The sequence below is a fragment of the Entelurus aequoreus genome, linkage group LG24 (assembly GCF_033978785.1).
Source record: "Entelurus aequoreus isolate RoL-2023_Sb linkage group LG24, RoL_Eaeq_v1.1, whole genome shotgun sequence".
NCBI lineage: Eukaryota > Metazoa > Chordata > Actinopteri > Syngnathiformes > Syngnathidae > Entelurus > Entelurus aequoreus.
Window position 1 is genome coordinate 34,789,337 of NC_084754.1, and position 20,825 is coordinate 34,810,161.

The 20,825-nt window shown below is 40.4% G+C and overlaps 2 protein-coding genes across 4 annotated transcripts in view; one reads left to right on the forward strand and one right to left on the reverse strand.

Moving 5' to 3' along the window:
* On the forward strand, positions 1-13,660 carry epx (eosinophil peroxidase). Its single transcript, XM_062036021.1, is given in 17 exon segments — positions 1-92; positions 4,071-4,125; positions 4,193-4,277; positions 4,353-4,528; positions 4,698-4,830; positions 7,765-7,894; positions 7,981-8,260; positions 8,263-8,607; positions 8,671-8,831; positions 10,610-10,868; positions 10,974-11,144; positions 11,215-11,452; positions 11,517-11,728; positions 11,804-11,968; positions 12,048-12,131; positions 12,340-12,436; positions 12,506-13,660. Coding segments are annotated over 17 exon segments (2,733 nt in total). The 5' UTR covers positions 1-8; the 3' UTR covers positions 12,564-13,660.
* Positions 13,041-20,825, reverse strand: part of rab3il1 (RAB3A interacting protein (rabin3)-like 1) — a 24,092-nt gene continuing 16,307 nt past the window's right edge. Inside the window, exons 4-11 of one of the 3 annotated variants that reach the window (XM_062036022.1) lie at positions 19,786-19,863; positions 19,247-19,483; positions 18,711-18,839; positions 18,494-18,606; positions 14,552-14,575; positions 14,111-14,210; positions 13,947-14,013; positions 13,042-13,874 (exon numbers count right to left, since the gene is read on the reverse strand). In XM_062036022.1, the coding sequence (XP_061892006.1) occupies positions 13,789-13,874; positions 13,947-14,013; positions 14,111-14,210; positions 14,552-14,575; positions 18,494-18,606; positions 18,711-18,839; positions 19,247-19,483; positions 19,786-19,863 (834 nt within the window). In that variant the 3' untranslated portion in view covers positions 13,042-13,788. Of the gene's footprint in view, positions 13,875-13,946; positions 14,014-14,110; positions 14,211-14,551; positions 14,576-18,493; positions 18,607-18,710; positions 18,840-19,246; positions 19,484-19,785; positions 19,864-20,825 lie in introns of all 3 variants that reach the window. The other 2 variants (XM_062036024.1, XM_062036023.1) reach the window with 2 other exon arrangements.

The window sequence follows — 20,825 nt, forward strand, 5'->3', positions numbered from 1 at the left end:
ATTGCCGTATGCAAATCACGCAGTTGGAATATTACAGACGGAGACGCAACAACTTCCAACTTCGTTCGACATTTGAAGTTGCACTAAGAAGGGTAAGTTTTGAATGTAAGATAACGTTTATTGGCTAAGTAACATGACTTTTATTTGCTGTGTAGTTAAATCAGTGAGGCTGTAAACTCACTGCTAACGTTATAACCATAGACATCTTTTAAGGGTATGCAGCATCGACGAGACGCGGGGCCGCCATCTTGGAGTGGTGATCCGCTCCACTCAGTGCAATTCATTTAGCAGGAGCAATGAACTGTCAGCGCATTTAATTCATTTTACCTCACTGAATACCACTCATTTTCACACGCTTTTTTGTCATACGTGTAGCTATGATAACGGACACATGTTTTATTATTCATAGTTTGCTTAACAGTAATAGAATATTCTTATACGCTATAAGTGACCAGACGTCCGAGATTAAAACTGGGAATATAATCCCAGAGAGGGGGGGAAAAAACGGTCAGCTATTTTTAAATTGAAGAAACAATATGATTACATTATATATACATGCTACATAAACAATGTATGAATACATTAGATATCTATATATCTTATAGATCTTATCTCTGTTGCTGCAGCAGCAGAGAGTTTATTCTGTCTTGACACTTTGTATTGATATTTTGTATTACATTCTTCCCTTAAATGATCATGTTTACAGTGATTGTTTTATATGTATTTTTTATGTATGTCGCTTTGGATAAAAGCGTCTGCCAAATACTTAAACATATACAAACACCTGAAAGTCTTTATCAGCTAAAACCACCAATCTGTTTCACTGGACTCAGAATAAAACCAAATTCTGTTTTACCCAACAATGTTAGTATTTGAATATTGTTACTTGAAGACTTATTCCTGGTTACAATTATACTGTTAAGAAAGTATTGTCTTATATTTTGCCTAAAATGAGAATGCATTATAATCAGTGGCGGCTGGTGAATTTTGTTTTAGGTGGGGCAGAAAGTTTGTAAACCAAACCCCTGTAGGGGCGTCATCCTTCCCCAGAAGATTTATTTGTGATTTTCACATACAAATATTGAAGATCTTTGCTCCTTCTCAACTCTGTGGTAATGTTATTTTCATAAAATACAAACAATAGTACATTAATGTTAAATCTTACTTGTGAAAAATAATCCCCCGATTTCTATTTTCAACAGTCCGCTCATTTGAGCAGGAAAACGCTGAACCCCAGCCCGGCATCTTTGTTTTCTACCTGTCAACTGTCAGTTTAGGCTGCTCGCCAGCTCCTCATCACCACTTCAAGATGCAAATTGCTCGCGTCACAGCAACCAATATTGCGTCTACTTATAAGATGTCTATGGTTATAACGTCATTTCAAACACGGCAATATGTTGCTTCCACTGCAGTTTGCTACCTTATTCATACTTTTTGTCAAGTGATTTTTTAAGCAGGGTTGCATGAGGTACCTACACATAACGTTACGTTAGTCAATGTATCACACACAGTAACATAACGTTAGACGGTGGTCAGCAGCACCGCGTATTTTAGCCACCTACAAAAAGACAAACATAGTCAAATAAAGGTCAGTTAAAATATATACCATATTAAGAATATGTGTACATATTGCATAGGGCCCTGACATCTAAAAAGTACAACTCTGTTCATTGTTATGTTCATGTATTTGTTATGTTTTTCATGTGTACGCACACATCAACACACATACAGTATGAGATGAGATCAATGAGATAAGGTAAGAACAGAATAGAAACTGCTGTGGAACTAGTTACAATGCAATATGCCATGGAAATACAATGTTATAAATAAATGATAAATGGGTTATACTTGTATAGCGCTTTTCTACCTTCAAGGTACTCAAAGCGTTTTGACAGTATTTCCACATTCACACACACATTCACACACTGATGGCGGGAGCTGCCATGCAAGGCGCTAACCAGCAGCCATCAGAGGCAAAGGGTGAAGTGTCTTGCCCAAGGACACAACGGACGTGACTAGGAAGGTAGAAGGTGGGGATTGAACCTCAGTAACCAGCAACACTCCGATTGCTGGCACAGCCACTCTACCAACTTCGCCACGCCGTTAACACTTTTGTACAAATAAGTACAGTTGCACTTGTTTTTGCAAATGTGTTTATTCTGTAAATGAATGAGTTAAATGTTTAAAATTGTTTAAACTATTAAACTGACTGGTTAATAGTGCTATTATGAAGTGCAATGTCAGCACTATTTTCTTTCCTGCTATTTCAAATGCAGTTGTTTTAATAAATAAATACAGCGTTTTAAAAGCATACACAATCTATGTAAAAATATTAGTCTGTGGTCAAAAGGACTTGAAAGGACTCGAAACTCAAAATGCAGGACTTGTGACTTGACTTGAGACTTTCCAGTCTTGACTTTGGACTTGACTCGGGATTTGCCTGTCTTGACTCGGGACTTGACTCGAGACTTGAGGGCAAAGACTTGAGACTTACTTGTGACTTGCAAAGCAATGACTTGGTCCCACCTCTGGTAATTAGATTACCATAGTAACTAGTATATCATGCAAAAGCGCAGATTCCAACCATTGAAATACTTTGTATAGTTCAAGACTTACGGTCATTTGAAAACATCACTAGTCTGTACATCATAACGGCAGCTACAGTTTCCATCTTAAAGATCTAAAAAAATTATTGAGGGAATGTCCGGCTTTGCGTTCCCTTTCTGATCTAAAACAATTGATGAATTGAGTAAACATTAGTGTGCATATTCTAGACCAGGGGTCTCAAACGCAAATATTTTATGGTCCTCTACTTATCTTCATAGTTTAGTGTAATTGCGGCACGCGCACCCTGGCAAATTGATAGATGACATGTATTATAGTAATCTTGAATCCTCCTAGAAAGAACACAAACTCCAACAATGGTGCACACACAAATTACTGCGCAACCCAGAGAGCAAAATCTTGTAAGCAAGCGGAAATGTCTGACCATCTCCTTGGGAAGTAAACAGTTTAAAAATAGAATTTTTTTATCCGATTTTGCATGTGTAGTGACTTTAGGCCTACCATGGCTGAGGGAGACTATGGCTGCTGGTAGAAGTAGTTAACACATTTAGTCACGTGCTTAAAACGGGATTCTGAAATGAATACTTTGTGTGGCCCAGCCTCACCCAGACTCTACCACCAGCGGCTCTCAGGTAACTTCAGTTTGAGACCCCTGCTTTTTTCTAGAGTGATGCACTGCAATATCTCCCCTGAGGACATAATACATCTGGGGTTTCTTCTACTCTAAAAGAAACCAAAATATTTTCTGTAGCGTACTTTGTGGAGTTTTTTGCTGCCTACTCTCTCACTGTAGGAACTAAAGTCCATTCATCTTGCCAAACTGAAGTTAGCTTAGTAGGTTTTTATCTAATTTAGCTGATGAAGTTATTGGAGGTCAACACTAATAAGGCCATGACACAAGAATGACGACTTCTGCGATGATATCGCACACCTGCAGCATCAAAGGAGTAAACTGGGGATTCACGTTTTTCATTTTTGGTAGCGAACTTTCTATGACTCAGGGAGGTTCTGACCTTTTTATCCTCATTCCTGGATTCAATTTGGCAGACTTCCTTCCTCCTTCTGCAACTTAAGCACAGTCTTGTTCTTGTTTCAACTCCTTAGCTGTCTGTTATTTCTCTGCAAAGATGCGAGCACAATTGACACAAGTTTTCAGAATGATGCAAAAGTGACGAGAGTTTTTCATTAAATTGAATTAAAAGGCTATGAGTTTAAGGTGTGTGTTTGATGTTGCCTTCCTGTCACCAGCAGGGCTGATAAGGGGATTCTGCACATACCTGCAAGTGGATAAATGGACACACACACACACACACACACACACACATTTATACATCTGCTGGCGTTGGCCATGAGCCTCAGTCAGCACAGCAGTAAGATACAACAAGCCTGATTAGAAGTGTTAGCACCGAGTTGAATCGTATGTTTTAGCCATCGAGATGGACCCGACTCGCTTGCAGAGTTTTGTTTTGATAAAACTGCCAGAGTCTTTCAATGTCTTCTTGCAGGTGACCTTGCTCCTGCTCTTGTCCCTTCCTGAGCATGCACCATCTGACACCTCCGGTAAGACAAGGACTGAACAAAGCGGCGATTGACAGTTTAGATAAGTTGTGTTGCTTGGTGTTAACAGCGTGTGTGGGCTCCGCATTTATGGAGGAGGCTCTTCAAAGGGCCATGGAGCTGACTGATGCTGCCTATGCTCACACAAGCGAAAGGTCCGCATGTTGCGTCATGACGACACCCAATAAAAGGTGTTCCTTTTTTTCCAGTCACAATGTGTCTTTTTGTAGGATGGCAAAGTCTCTGTCTGATGGCGCTCTGAGACCGACTGATCTGCTGGCTCACTTCAAACAGACAGCGAGCAGAACCAGGACTCAGATTCGAGCTGCAGAGCTGCTGGACAACACAGTGGAGCTAATCAGAGAAATGGTCTACACTCACACCATGACTCAGCCCAGCACTCACGGTATGCAACCTTTGTTTAGGTGTTATATTATATTAGGTATCATTGTGGTTGTACATTAGTCTTCAACTGCACTGCTTTATACTGTTTCTACTAATATATTTCTAAATATAATACAAAGAATGGAAGGACTGTGTTGAAATACCTTTTTTGTTATAATGATGTTTTCAAGATCTGCTAAGTGAAGCAGAAGTCGAGACTCTACTGAAGGCCACTGGTTGTTTGGATCAGCTGCAAACACCCAACTGTCCTACTGGATGTCTGTCTGAGCGCTACAGGTCCATTACTGCACAATGCAACAACAGGTCAGCGCTTACTTACTTCTACTATACAGCAGTCTTAAAGGCCTACTGAAAGCCACTACTAGCGACCACGCAGTCTGATAGTTTATATATCAATGATGAAATCTTAACATTGCAACACATGCCACATTTTAAATTTCCCGCTAAACTTCCGGTTGAGAACGTCTATGTATGATGACGTATGCGCGTGACGTCAATCGTTGAAACGGAAGTATGCGGACACATTGAATCCAATACAAAAAAGCTCTGTTTTCATCTCAAAATTCCACAGTATTCTGGACATCTGTGTTGGTGAATCTTTTGCAATTTGTTTAATGAACAATGAAGACTGCAAAAAAGAAAGTTGTTGGTGGGATCGGTGTATTAGCGGCTGGCTCCAGCAACACAAGGGTGTTGATGAGCAGATGAGGGCTGGCTGGCGTAGGTGGATAGCTAATGTTTTTAGCATAGCTCTGTGAGGTCCCGTTGCTAAGTTAGCTTCAATGGGGTCATTAGCAATAGCATTGTTAACCTTCGCCAGGCTGGAAAGCATTAACCGTGTATTTACAGGTCCATGGTTTCATAGTATTGTTGATCTTCTGTCTATCCTTCCAGTCAGGGGCTTATTTCTAGTGTTTCTATATGCAGTTAAGCCCGATGCTATCACGTTAGCTCCGTAGCTAAAGTGTTTGGCCGATGTATTGTCGTGGAGATAAAAGTCACTGTGAATGTCCATTTCGCGTTCTCGACTCTCATTTTCAAGAGGATATAGTACCCGACGTGGTTTAAAATACAAATCCGTGATCAACAATAGAATAAGGAGAGAGTGTGGAATCCAATGAGCCAGCTTGTATCTAAGTTACGGTCAGAGCGAAAAAAGATGCGTCCTGCACTGCACTCTAGTCCTTCACTCTCACATACCTCATCCACGAATCTTTCATCCTGGCTCAAATTAATGGGGAAATCGTCGCTTTCTCGGTCCGAATCGCTCTCGCTGCATTGAAAATAATGGGGAAATGTGAGGAGCCTTTCAACCTGTGACGTCACGCTACTTCCGGCACAGGCAAGGCTTTTTTTATCAGCGACCAAAAGTTGTGAACTTTATCGTCGTTGTTCTCTACTAAATCCTTTCAGCAAAAATATGGCAATATCGCGAAATGATCAAGTATGACACATAGAATGGATCTGCTATCCCCGTTTGAATAAAAAAAATTCATTTCAGTAGGCCTTTAATTAATTTGCACAATCAGCTCCTTTCTTTCCCTTGTGGGAATCAGCTGTTTGTTGCTACGGTATTAGTCAGTGTGTATGTTTTTGTTCAGTCCTCTTTGTGTCCTTGTCTAAATGTCCTGTGGTTAGTCTGTTCGTCAATGTGTTGTATGAGGATGCAGTGGTGGAAAACCGGTTTTTACTTAAACTTCAATGGCATTTTTACATTGAATTTCCTTGTATAAAATGTAAAGTGTTCCTCCTTGGTATAGGGAAGAATCATTTGGAATAATTATAAATCATTAAAACTGAAAATGCACTGTAAATATCTGGCAGGCACAGGAATGTCAATCAACTAAATTGCTTAGGTTCTTGGAGTTGCAGCCGCTTGTTGCTAGGTAGAATTCATATGGCTCCAGTGTCAGGCACACCCACTTGTGTTGTAAGTCTAATAGACTGTGTGTACAACTAATAACAAGTGCAAAAGTGGCGTAGACCATTTTCATCCATCCATTTTCTACCGCTTGTCCCTCTCGGGGTTGGGGGGGCTGGCTGGAGCCTATCCCAGCTGTATTCAGGCGGAAGACTGGGTACACCCCGGACAAGTCGACACCTCATCGCAGGGCATCAGACAGACAACATTCACACTCACATTCACACGCTAGGGCCAATTTAGTGTTGCCAATCAACCTATCCCCAGGTGCATGTTTTTGGCGGTGGGAGGAAGCCGGAGTACATGGAGGGAACCCACGCAATCACGGGGAAAACATGCATTCCACACAGAAAGACCTCAAACCCTGGGTTCCAACTCAGGACCTCCTTTTTGTGAGGCACATGCACTAACCCCTGTTCCTCCACATTTATGGCATCACACGATCAAACCTTTGGCGTTTCGTCATGTTGTTGACATGCAGCACACAAATGTAATGTCTACCACTTTTTCTGGGCTATATTGAAGCTTGATCAAGACAAATGAACCTACTTTTAGCACACTTACATCAATCCTACTTTTAGTAGGATTGAGGTGTCTGGAATGATCCAGATGCAGAAAAATATTGTATTAAAGTTTTTTCACATAGGAGATATGTCCATATATATAATAAACTAACCGTTGATAAAAACACCACCAGACACTAAAACAAATCAATTTAATTTGTTTTAATCAGTGCCTTAAGTAATCCGGTAGCTATAAAATTACTAAATATCTATACTGTATAGACAACATATCTAATATTTAAATTTTTTTTCTGACAGCCTAAATATGATGACATGCACATAGAATATTCTCTCTCTCAATAGTCTCTCTCGATCATTGATTTGTGTGTAACTTTTGCACAAACAAAACATAGATGCAATTTTGGTTTTCATAAGTCACATTGCAAATGCTAAATGATGAGATTTGCAATTCCTCCACCCAGAATTGTGTCCGTTTTGATAAGGAGCCTATATTCTATATGTATATGAAGATAAGACACGCTAAATGGATTGTGCTCTCTATATCAATCATTTAAGATTGTAGGAACTTTGTCATACCAGCAACATGAGACACATGAGATGGCATGGAATTTTGTACCCAAGGTCCTATATTTAGCCCAATGAGTACCACAAAACGGTAGTACATAATATTTAAAATAGAACAGGATACAAATATAGTAGGTTATAAATAGCATTGGCTAACAGCAATATATTATAAATAGAATACATTGTGATCCTGAAATTGTTGTATTTTTGGCTTCCCCTTCTGCTCAGACAGCATCCCAGATGGGGCTCTGCAAACATTCCATATTCTCGCTGGCTACCTCCAGAGTATGAAGACATGTGGGGGGCGCCAAAAGGCTGGGACCCACACTACACCTACCACAACTTCAGCCTGCCTCCAGTGAGACCCCAGTAGTGGACTCCTACACCCTCCTCATCGCATCCTGTAAATGTCTTCGTCTCTCCTCTTTTTGGTTGTCTGTTGAGGTCCGTCTGGTGTCGCAGGAGGTTTTGTTCACTCACAATGACAACATCTCACTGGACTCCACTCTGTCCCACCTGCTGGTTGAGTGGGGCCAGTGGATAGACCACGACTTGGTGCTGACCCCACAGAGCGCTAGCACGGCGGCTTTCCGTACGGGAGTAGACTGCACCCGCACTTGCAGCCGGGAAACACCTTGCTTTCCCATTCAGGTGTTTTATAGTCATTCTTTTTCATACAGTTCTTGTATTGAGAGAGCAAATGATCTTAACATGAAGCTTCTACTTAGATCCCACAGTCTGATCCCCGACATGGCACCCAGAGTTGCATGCCTTTCTTCCGCTCTGCTCCAAGCTGCGTGGATAGTGTTCTACTCTATCATCGGCGTGAGCAGCTCAACGCCATCACCTCCTTTGTGGACGCCAGTATGGTGTACGGCAGCTCCGATAGCCAGGCTGCGGCGCTGCGTGACCACTCCTCACCTCTCGGCTCCATGGCCTGCAACTCGCAGCACTCCGATGGGGAGTTGGCGTACATGCCCTTCCTGCCACGCCAACAGGCTCACTTGGACCCTTGCGGCCCTCGAGAGCGGTCTATGCCTCGACGCAACAACACATTTTGCTTCCGAGCCGGTGCGTGTGTCGGTTCATGTCCTCTTTGCCTCAACAGTGGCGCTCACAAGTCATGTTTGACAGGTGATTCTAGAGCCAATGAGCACCTGGGCATGGTTGTCCTGCACACACTCTTCCTACGTGAACACAACAGGCTGGTCAAAGAGCTTCACAGACTCAACCCCCACTGGAGTCCCAACACGCTCTACCAAGAAGCCCGAAAGATAGTAGGAGCGATCCATCAGGTTTGATCTGACTCTTAAAAGAGCAACTGCACTTTTTGGGGGAATTTTCCCAACTGTTTAACATCAAGAACCCATGCATTTTTATCATCTTTAGGATCCTAAAGATGATAAAAATGCTTGCAAAATGCGGCTAATGGGAGTCACCATTGTCGCCTTCAAAGCGCTGCAAAACAACTTCAAAACCCTCCATCAAACATTTTATATACACAATGCAAGTATGTATATATATATATATATATATATATATATATATATATATATATATATATATATATATATATAATGTAGTACCAGACACGCTCAGAACAATATGTAATACAATATTTACCGTATTTTGGTTATTTTTTGCATTACCGGAACTTCTTTCCTCAGCGCATTTATTTCCGTTTCCATAGCAACGCACTTCTGACTTCCGGCAACAAATGTGTGTTCCTACTTCCGGATTCAAACTCAAATGTGTTGTAATAAAGGCAGACTTGGTAAGAGACAACAGAAACGACTATTTTTGGACAAATTAGGATTTACAACCTTATTTTTTTGAAGCTGATTATACAGAGGATGAACTGCTGCTTCTAGAAACGATAGGCAACATTCCAAATACTGTAAGTGCAGTTCCCCTTTAAGCTTTGAAATTGACTGTAGTTGAATTGGCAGACAAATGTTTATATTTAGTGTGTATGTGAATAGACTAACACATATTTATATTATATGTGACAGTGAATTGACTAACTTGTATTTTATGTGTGTATGTGAATTGACATGATGTGAATGGACTGACAACACGTTTAGTGTAAATATGAACAGAAATGTTTACACACAGTAACTAAAATACAGTATATCATGCGTGTATGTTAATTGAGATATTGTATAAATTGGGAATTAGGGTTGTGCGATAAAGACAATCTACAATATAAATGATATTAATTTGGTTGACGATAGAGCTTTTAATACCATCGTCATATCGTGATAATGCATTTGACAGCGATAAGTGATGGCGTCCCCAACGTAATGTAGCGTGCAGCGGGAGCCAGCGGCTAACGTTCCTCCACAGTGTGAATCCTCGCCTCCGTTGCAGCAAATAAATATGTTTTTTACATGTAACCTTATCACTGGAGGACGAGCAACAGCTAAACATGCTACACTACAACCCGTAGGAGGATACAAGAAGTCATGCTAACCCCTAAGCTCGAACTCTTGAGTGTACACAAGGGTGGGCAGATCAATACAAATATCGACAGTAACAATAACAAGTATAATATCAGTTTACCGATATTTTTTATGTCATTATCGTTTACAAACTAAGGAAATAATTCCATGGACACAGCAGTACTTTAAGGGCAGAAACCAAAGGATTTAAATACGAGCCAATAGTTGCTTGTTTAGTTATTTTACACGATTCATTGTCTTTATTTTGTATTTTATGTTAAGGCATAAGGAAATTATTTGAATATTTAATAAATAATTGTAATATTTTTGTTATTATAATTGTGATCAAAATTTGAATGTTCAATGATCTTGAAATAATTAATGTATCAGTATCAGCACCCTGTAACTACTTGGTATTGCTTGATTTCCAAATTTGTAGTCACCCAAAACTAATGTAAAGTATCCAAAGAATAGGTGCTCATTACATTATACTTTACCGGTAGTGTACATAGAACCATGTTACAACAAAAAGTAACTAGATATTAACAGTAAAACATGTAATATATATATATATATATATATATACGAACTACATCCTACAATGTCTGACTTAACCCTTTGATGCTCTCCAGATCTTAACATGGGAGCACTACCTGCCACGAGTCCTCGGAGAGAAGGCCATGTCAATGCACATGCCTCCATTTGAGGGTTATGACCCTAACGTAGATCCCAGCATAGCCAACGTCTTTGCCACTGCCGCTTTTCGTTTTGCTCACGTTACTGTGCAGCCAGTTGTGTCCAGACTGGGGCCAGGGTATACCTCTAACTCCCAGCATCCCTCACTTCCACTGCATCATTCTCTGTTCGCCTCGTGGAGGGTTGTCCAGGAGGGTAAGCTTTTGTCTCTATCATCAAATCAGGTTGGACTTTTGTGAAGCTTATCGAATAACCTAATGCCGTTTGTTTCTTGGGATTTAATGCTCTTGTTGTCATCAGGTGGTATAGACCCTGTGCTACGTGGCCTCTTGTTGTCTCCTGCAAAGCTACAGACACCAGATCAGATGATGGTGGAGGAGCTAACTGAGCATCTATTTCAAGCTCAAGGAGGGATGTCTCTGGACCTCGGGGCCCTCAACCTTCAGAGAGGCCGGGACCACGGCCTACCAGGTACTAGCTTAATCACTGCTTCATTTTACACAGAAGCTATACATAAACATCTTCATCTAATCCCCATCAGGCTACAGTTCATGGCGGAAGTTCTGCGATCTCTCTGTTCCCAATACAACATCTGAGCTTGCAGAAATTCTCAGCAACTCGGCTTTAGCACACAAGTTCCAGCAACTGTACGGGACGCCGCACAACATTGATGTGTGGGTGGGGGCCATCTCTGAACCTGCTCTACCCGGAGGCAGAGTGGGACCACTGTTGTCTTGTCTCCTGGCCAGACAGTTTCGCACCCTTAGAGATGGAGACAGGTACCAGCAACAAAATCTCAACTGAAGACTCTTTCATATACTGCAAGACATGTCTTGTGTGAAGGTTTTGGTGGGAGAAAGAGGGAGTATTCACCAGTTCACAGAGGACACACCTCCATGCCATCTCTCTATCTCGAATCATTTGTGACAACAGCCACATCAGCAACGTGCCCAAAGACCCCTTCTCACGCACAGAGAGCCCTGATGCCATGCAGGCCTGCTCCAGCCCCTTCATCCCCCACCTCGACCTCAGCCCATGGAAAGAACCACACTCAGGTGAGAAAGAAACAAATAGAACAGAAACAAATCTGTCCATCAGATTTTGGTGAACATCGTAACCTTTTCCCAAAGATCCAAAGTGTGGTCCCATTCCCAGAATGCAGTGGGGCTACTCTTTACTGTGTGAATCTGTAATCATCTATGAGTGTCAGTTTGGCTTCAAGCTGCAAGGTTCTCCATCCATCAGCTGTGACAGTCACAGTCTGCAGTGGAGCCCATCACCACCAACATGCCAAGGTACAAAAATATGACTGTAAATCACCCTCAACTGAACTAGACTGGGACTGTACTAAAAGTATTTGACTTTTTGTTGCAGATATCAATGAATGTGAACAGCAGATTCCTGTGTGTCCACAAAACACAGAGTGTCTGAACTTGCCAGGTTCCTTTTCCTGCTCAGGTTGGTTCACAGACTTGCGCATCAGTACTTTCTTATACTATTGTTTAAAATCCTCTCTCGAAAACACATCTATGATACTGTGCTATGGGTTGTTTAGCATATAGCTTCTTTTGTTGCAGTCCTACAAGAGTAAAATCTGAGTCAAGATTGTTGCTAACCTTAATGATGTAGATGTGAACACAGTTGCCGTTTGTGTGCACTGATCCAGAACTTTCTCCAACGTCTGATGTGTCAGTTGTGACTGCGGCCATAGTAGTGATTTGTTGTGTTGCCGGATTACTGATCATCATCAGCTGTTTTCGAAGGTAAGTCACAATAAAAGTACACCAGTCTGAAAGCATTTAAACAATATAATAACAGAAAATGTGTTTCAGGTATTTACCCAGCAAAGAAGATATAATCTGTGCGGGATGTTGTCAAGGGAAAAGCTGAACAACCACTTTAAAATAATCTGTGAACTAAATGAAGCTTTTATAGTAATGGAAACTTGTAACAAGAATGTTGATTTCTAGTTCAACGTGAGTATGAAAAGACGAGGTCATGTTTTGTCCTTTGTGCTGTATATTATGTCACCAACCACACTGTACTCAATTATTAACAGAAACAAATGACTTATTGAGGGCAACTGCAAACTGTGTAGAGGACTGAATTTACAAAGGTATTCTCAAGCCGGAAACCAAAGGCTTACTGGCGGGTCTACAATCATTTTCTTTCCATACAGACCCTCTGAGTGGGATGTGGCCTCAAGTGTTTATTCAGTATGCCTGAGTTGAATTCCTTTTTACAAACCTGTGAAACCACTGTGGGTGTGTCTTGTGTTTTATGTTGCTATACACAGGCCAGTCACAGTGTTGACCTGAGGCTTATGGGTCACTTGAAAATAATTACAAAGAACTTTTAGAAAATGTATGGCATATCAGACTTTAATGGAATGTTGTTAAAAGTTACACTAGGTTTGAAGATCTCAAAACCCTATAGAGACCAATAAGTGTTTATTGCACTTTTGTACCGAGACATTTCTTCATTTTCAGTTTCAAAATAGAGTTTTCTTGAGTTGACGGTTAAAAATAATACGTAAATTAACAATTCTACAACATAAGGTAAAACAGCCAATTCAAATTGCATAATATGGCCTTGGACTGCATTCATGCTCAGTTGTAAATGGCTCATACAGTACAGAACATACAAAATCTAGTGTTGATTTGAGAAGTACAAAACGTCACTCATCTGGTTTATTAAAGCGTTTCCAATACATGTCAGTTGCACAGCACAGCTGTAGAGGACGGAACATTTCATCAATTAAATAGGGCGAGCCAACACGAGACTGCAGCTGCTGCTTCTTAACAAGGCATCAAGAACAGGAAGTTCAAGCTTGCAAAATTCCAGACAATGCTGGCTCATGGCACATATTTTCATGGCTGAATTTGTGTGTTGATTGTACCTTGAGGTAATATTTACAAAGCAACGTGTGGTGTAAGGCAGGACTCAATATTGATGTAAGTCTTTGAGCATAATAAAAACTACTTTTTCCTTCCATTTTCTTCTTGTGATGGGGTATTTTTTCAGCTGACCTCTCCAGCACTAAAGCTGTGATTAATTACCACATTTTAAGCCTGATGTGTTGTGGTCATCTCCTCACGCTGGTCCACTGGGTGCCCTAACCCTGCTCCGTAAGGTAGAAACCCAACTTGGCCCCAGTCATTTCTCTTCGGAGACGCATCACCTCCCAGAACATCTGCTCCGCTGGATTGCAGCAACAACACATTTTGTTAGGTCTAGGTAAAGCAGAAACTGTGAGTTCATGAATTAACTTACCATCGTGTCTGATCAGGCCCTGCTGAATGTAGCGGATATAGGTAAAAAAATTGCACACCGCCGTGATCTGTAAAAGGATTAAATGAGGCCGTGTAAAATGGCAGTAGTAGCAGTGCATAGTGGCAAACCTCAGAGAAACATACCCGTGCTCGAGAGACACTTACCCGTGCTCGACTTGATGGGGAGATGTAGTAGTAACTCCCATTGTCGCCAAGTTTAATGCGATGTCTGCACAGTCGTGACACGCCACTTAACGCACATTTTCTAAAAGCAGACCAATATTGATGATTGTTAAAACAACTGCAGCTACAATAATGGTTGCATGCGGTTTCATTTCAGCAAACAATAAACACTCAATTGTGGGCTTTTAGGTAAAAAGGCAGATCCTGGCTGGGAATGATGCAACGTAAGGCAAAAAAAGAAGTGTAAGAGATTCAGTTAGTCCCTGACTGCAATGCTAGCATGGTTAGTTTATACACATGCGTCTGTGGCATTTATTGACATATTTGAGCACAAAATGAGCTGTGTCAGCACAAGAGTCATCTTATTCTGCCGTGAACACTATGTGTTAGTGAAAAGTTAAAAATGTTCCCAAGAGGACTTACGTCTCTACTGCTGCCCTACAGCCACTGGAAACACAAGATTTGGAAGTGAGACAGTGATTGGTAAAATGCCTGCTAATTAAAGCTCCCTGGTGGTGACAAGTGGTAAAGCAGCAAGAAACCCAAATAACAGTGAAACATCTGAAGTCATACAATTCGGAATCTGACCCCAATTTCGAGGGAAATACAAGTAACTTTAACTTTCAGGTTTGCTTATTCTTCGGCTTTTTTTCTGACACAGATAGTGTAGTTGTAGTAGTAATTTATGTCGAACATGTTGAAAAAAAGAAAAGAAATACAACCATAATAACAATACAGTATAGTACAGATATAGAAACAAATACTTTACGATCAAAACCCTTAAAAATTAAAACAATACTTAATGATTAGGTTTTTCATACACAAAAAGGAGTGTGATAAGTGAAGCTTAATTACTACTATGATATCCCTTATTCATTAATTAACTACCTAGCATTCTTGTCATTATTATCTCTCTATACAATGATTTATTTGTTAGTCATATTTTAATATACAAACCCCGTTTCTATATGAGTTGGGAAATTGTGTTGGATGTATATATAAACGGAATACAATGATTTGCAAATCATTTTCAACCCTCCCTGCTTGGCACTCAGCAACAAAGGGTTGGAGTTGGGGGTTAAATCACCAAAATGATTCCCGGGCGCGGCGCCGCTGCTGCCCACTGCTCCCCAAGGGGATGGGTCAAATGCAGAGGACAAATTTCACCACATCTAGTGTGTGTGACAATCATTGGTACTTGAATCTTTAATCTTAAAATTATTCAGTTGAATATGCTACAAAGACAACATATTTGATGTTCAAACTGATAAACATTTTTTTTGTGCAAATAATCATTAACTTTAGAATTTGATGCCAGCAACACGTGACAAAGAAGTTGGGAAAGGTGGCAATAAATACTGATAAAGTTGAGGAATGCTCATCAAACACTTATTTGGAACATCCCACAGGTAAAAAGGCAAATTGGGAACAGGTGGGTGCCATGATTGGGTATAAAAGTAGATTCCATGAAATGCTCAGTCATTTACAAACAAGGATGTGGCGAGGGTCACCACTTTGTCAACAAATGCGTGAGCGAATTGTTGAACAGTTTAAGAAAAACCTTTCTCAACCAGCTATTGCAAGGAATTTAGGGATTTCACCATCTACGGTCCGTAATATCATCAAAGGGTTCAGAGAATCTGTAGAAATCACTGCACGTAAGCAGCTAAGCCCGTGACCTTCGATCCCTCAGGCTGTACTGCATCAACAAGCGACATCAGTGTGTAAAGGATATCACCACATGGGCTCAGGAACACTTCAGAAACCCACTGTCAATAACTACAGTTGGTCGCTACATCTGTAAGTGCAAGTTAAAACTCTCCTATGCAAGGCGAAAACCGTTTATCAACAACACACAGAAACGCTGTCTGCTTCGCTGGGCCTGAGCTCATCTAAGATGGACTGATACAAAGTGGAAAAGTGTTCTGTGGTCTGACGAGTCCACATTTCAAATTGTTTTTGGAAACTGTGGACGTCGTGTCCTCCGGACCAAAGAGGAAAAGAACCATCTGGATTGTTATAGGCGCAAAGTTGAAAAGCCAGCATCTGTGATGGTATGGGGGTGTATTAGTGCCCAAGACATGGGTAACTTACACATCTGTGAAGGCACCATTAATGCTGAAAGATACATACAGGTTTTGGAGCAACATATGTTGCCATCCAAGCAACAATACCATGGACGCCCCTGCTTATTTCAGCAAGACAATGCCAAGCCACGTGTTACATCAACGTGGCTTCATAGTAAAAGAGTGCGGGTACTAGACTGGCCTGCCTGTAGTCCAGACCTATCTCCCATTGAAAATGTGTGGTGCATTATGAAGCCTAAAATACCACAACGGAGACCACCGGACTGTTGAACAACTTAAGCTGTACATCAAGCAAGAATGGGAAATAATTCCACCTGAGAAGCTTAAAAAATGTGTTTCCTCAGTTCCCAAACGTTTACTGAGTGTTGTTAAAAGGAAAGGCCATGTAACACAGTGGTGAACGTGCCCTTTCGCAACTACTTTGGCATGTGTTGCAGCCATGAAATTCTAAGTTAATTATTATTTGCAAAAAAAAATAAAGTTTATGAGTTTGAACATCAAATATCTTGTCTTTGTAGTGCATTCAATTGAATATGGGTTGAAAAGGATTTGCAAATCATTGTATTCCGTTTATATTTACATCCAACACAATTTCCCAACTCATATGGAAACGGGGTTTGTATTATTAATAATCTTTATCTCATAAACACATTCTTAATTGCTAAGAGAAGATGAATATCCACTGGAAGTTCTACATGTAAAGCAGTAAGATCCAGAGTCACCATGTTTATACATTTAAGTGGTTGACTTCTTTTTACATTTGTAAAGGATAGGTATAGTAGGTTGAAAATGGGGAAGAGTCAGATGCGCTAGGGCTGGGCGATATGGACGAAAAAGTATATCTCAATACATTTTTTTACTTAAACTCGATATGCGATATATATCTTGCTATATTTTCCGGTGTAAGTATACATACAATGATATTAAATTTTGAGCGAGATTTACTGAAATTGAACTGAATGACAACTGTACTGTAAACAGTCAGTGGCACTTTTATTAACCCAGTTAGTCAAGATGGGCATTAACAGCACAGTAAATAAACTGTTTAAGTAGCACATAATTACATAACATAAATAAAATACAAATATATTATTTCTACGTAAACTAAAATAACAACCATCCCATCCATTTTCTACCGCATGTCCTGTTCGGGATTGCGGGGGGTGCAGGAGCCTATCTCAGCTATAGCTGTGCAAATGATTCAAAATGTATCAAACTCAGATAAAAAATACATTTGCAGGCAGGCACTTTTTAATTCCCAGTGGAGGATGTAATGGACGTCACACACGTACGGATCTGGCCAGCGCCAAGTAAGTGACTTTAATTAATTGTGCGGCTATGATCTTCCTCACTTCGGCATACATTTTTGGCAGCATTTGTCGTGCGAAATGGCAACTTGAGAACAGTTTTGATTTGGGCTTAAATGGTAAACAACTCAAAAGAATGTTTTATCCAGACGCATACATTTGTCCAAATGTGGCCAAGTAGACGCATTGTGGGTTTCCTGGACGTCGTCTACATCGCTAAAAGAAAAATCTAAAGAAGAGAATCCCTCTGCCATCTTCCACTAGTTGTTTTAATATATAAATCGCCCTCTTGAATATCCCCTCTTCTCTTCTATGATTCTCTCGCCGTCATTTGGGATGTCTGTTGTGATTTCACTTCCTGGTTCCATGACCCGCCCTATCTTGCCCTGTCTCTAATGTTTTGCCCTACTCTTAACCAATCGTGACTCATCATAGTAAACAACCAACCGATCATGGATGTTCTTATACGTGTCTTGGAAGGAGGAAGGGGAGGGGTTTAATAGCCCTGACTGGGAGGGGGAGCGGGGAGAACAAGGAACACAACAAATAAGTGTTTTTTTGGTCATTTCAATGTGAAATAAATTATATTGATATTGCGATATTTTCTTAATTCATATCTTGTTTAAAAATATATCGATACATCTAACAAACTCGATATATCGCCCAGCCCTAAGAAGCACTGTATTACACCATCTTTTGTCATTTAAGTTAAACTGTTGTATAGTTATGTCTTTAGCAGTGTATTTTGCATAACAGTTAAGCATGTTTAAATGTGACATTGTACATTTAAAAAAGGTTTCATGCTGGTGAACCTTTGACTATTATTTCTCATGGGAAAATTGTTTCAAAAAACAAATTTAGACCGCATTTGACCTCAGAGGTTCCACGTAGAAAAGGAATTCTTCACGTGGCCCCAGCTTAGTAGTGAATGGTGAAAGAACAATATGGTTGTTGTTACAGAGACAACTCACTTAGGGCCTCCACACCCTATTGCCGAGACTTTAACCATTGGTAACGCTGACAAGGCCACAGGCTCAATAGTCAAAGAGTTGTTTTCCACAGCACTCTGCACAAGCTGGGACAGCTGTGTGAACAGAAGCAGTCACACAGATTACACTTCTATCCATCCATCCATTATTTACCGCTTGTCCTTCTAAAGAAAAATGTAAGACAATGGAAGATTCTAACCTCTGAGCGCGTAAAGGAGAGGGAGGGTGTTATTTCCTCTCTGTAGATCCGACTCATGAGGGCAGACGAGCGATCCAGGCTGGGCTTTTCCTTCCACATCAGGAATTCGGCAAAGAGAACTGAATCTATCTGCAGAAAGACAATAATCTCTCACTCATTTAGTCTATCAACACAAAGTGCAGGGTGTTAGGGTCACTTTGGCTCCATCCACAGCCTAAAAACAACAAACTGAGAAGCTCAGCATGATGGAGGGACGAAACTTTTACCTGTCTGCTGTCAGTCCCTAAACAATTCCTCTGCTCCTGACAATAGGAATCAAAGGTCACACTAAAAGACTGACCAGGAAGCAGGCAGAGAATCAAAGAGAGGAGAGCAGGGACATCAGGCTGATAGACAGACAGAAGCAAACAGAAAAAGGATAAGTTATAACCGAGAAAGGAAAGAAACAAGCTCAGTCCAGTAGCTACAGATGAAAGTTGAGAGAAAAACAGGAAGAACAATGTGTTAGAATAAGAGTTGTTGACACCATTTCTTACCTCGCTGTCCTCTTTGACTATAGTCTGAAGAGAAACAGATGATGTTTCGGAACTTCCAGGTGGGGACGGGTAACTGCCGTTCACACTCTTGTTGCGAGTATGACCTGCGATCATTTTATGCGCCCCCCAGGCGACTGGAAGCTGCAGCTGGGGATGCAGCTGGGGATTTGGAGAGGACGGCGTGGACGTCAAGACCAGAGACTTGAGCACTGTCACTTCTGCTTGCAGGACGTCAATCTGACAGCCAGTTACAGGAATGTATGAATGAACCGGAGATGACAATGATGCATCCTCCTGGACATTTTATGTATGTTCTCATTCCATACAACAAGTAAAATAATGAAATGGAATTTTTTCTACTGAGGAACTTGGTACCTTACAGTTCCACTGTTACGAATAAGACATACTTTTTTTATGTTGAGATCAAACTCAAACTGAGACTCATTATAAATCCAATAATAACTCTACTAAATGTTCATTTTTGCCCTTACTGAACGTGCTCTAAATATTCTAAAATAGCATAGAAGAACATAACACACCTTGCCCTGAGCCTCCTTCAGTTGTTTCTCTGATGCTGCTTGTTTGACATTTGCTTCACGCACCATCTTGTGAGCTTCCTGATGCAAATATAGAAAACAACTGAAGTTGATTACACAGTTAAACCAGCAGTTTTATGTGTACATGTATTAGGCCTGGGCCGATTACAAATTCACTGACCATGAATTATTACACGATAAACAATATTATTGCCATTATTTTTTATGAGACCAAATTAACCATTGACGTAATAATAACACACAATAATAATGCATGTATATCCTTTCAAATGCAATAAACTTGTATTTCTTGTGTGTTTTAACATTATAATTGGAATGACAATGTTTAAATCTTCAAGTTAAATAAAACAAACAAACAATAATAATTAAATATATTTTGTCTGTTAGCAAAATTTTGCACTTGAATAATAATTACAACCAAAAGCAATAAAATATTTTCAAAAGATATTCTCAAATATACACAACCATACCATCACAATAAATAAAATAGCTCAATAAAGTATTGACAAACAAAGGGGCACTTCAATATTGGACACACAGGCCAGACCTATTCAAGTGGCGGCTTTCATTTGGCCCACCGAACATCACCCACATATAAAACCATTCAAACTAGGGTTGATCATGTCTGCAATACTCCCGCCACCCCGCAAGGGGCAACAGCGAGGCATGTGTCACAATGAAGCAGCAGTGGCGTGCAGAGAAGAAGATTACTCTTCAACTCTGAAAAAAAATCAAAATAAATAGCAAAAATTTGAATTTTAACATTCCACTGGACAACAAGGTATGAATGTTCTATCTAGAGCAAGTGCTCGAGTGATTGTTTCCTGGCGGACCTTTTAAGCTATGGACTCATTGATCTAGACAGGCAGCAACACTGGTAGAAATCCCAGCGTGTAAGCTTCATTACAAAACTTGGATAAACATTTGTAAGTAGATATTGTGCATAAAGATATTTAGTTTGTTTTTTATTGCAATTGCTGACTTTGTGATGTCTTTTGTATTCGAGGTATTTTTGTTTTTTT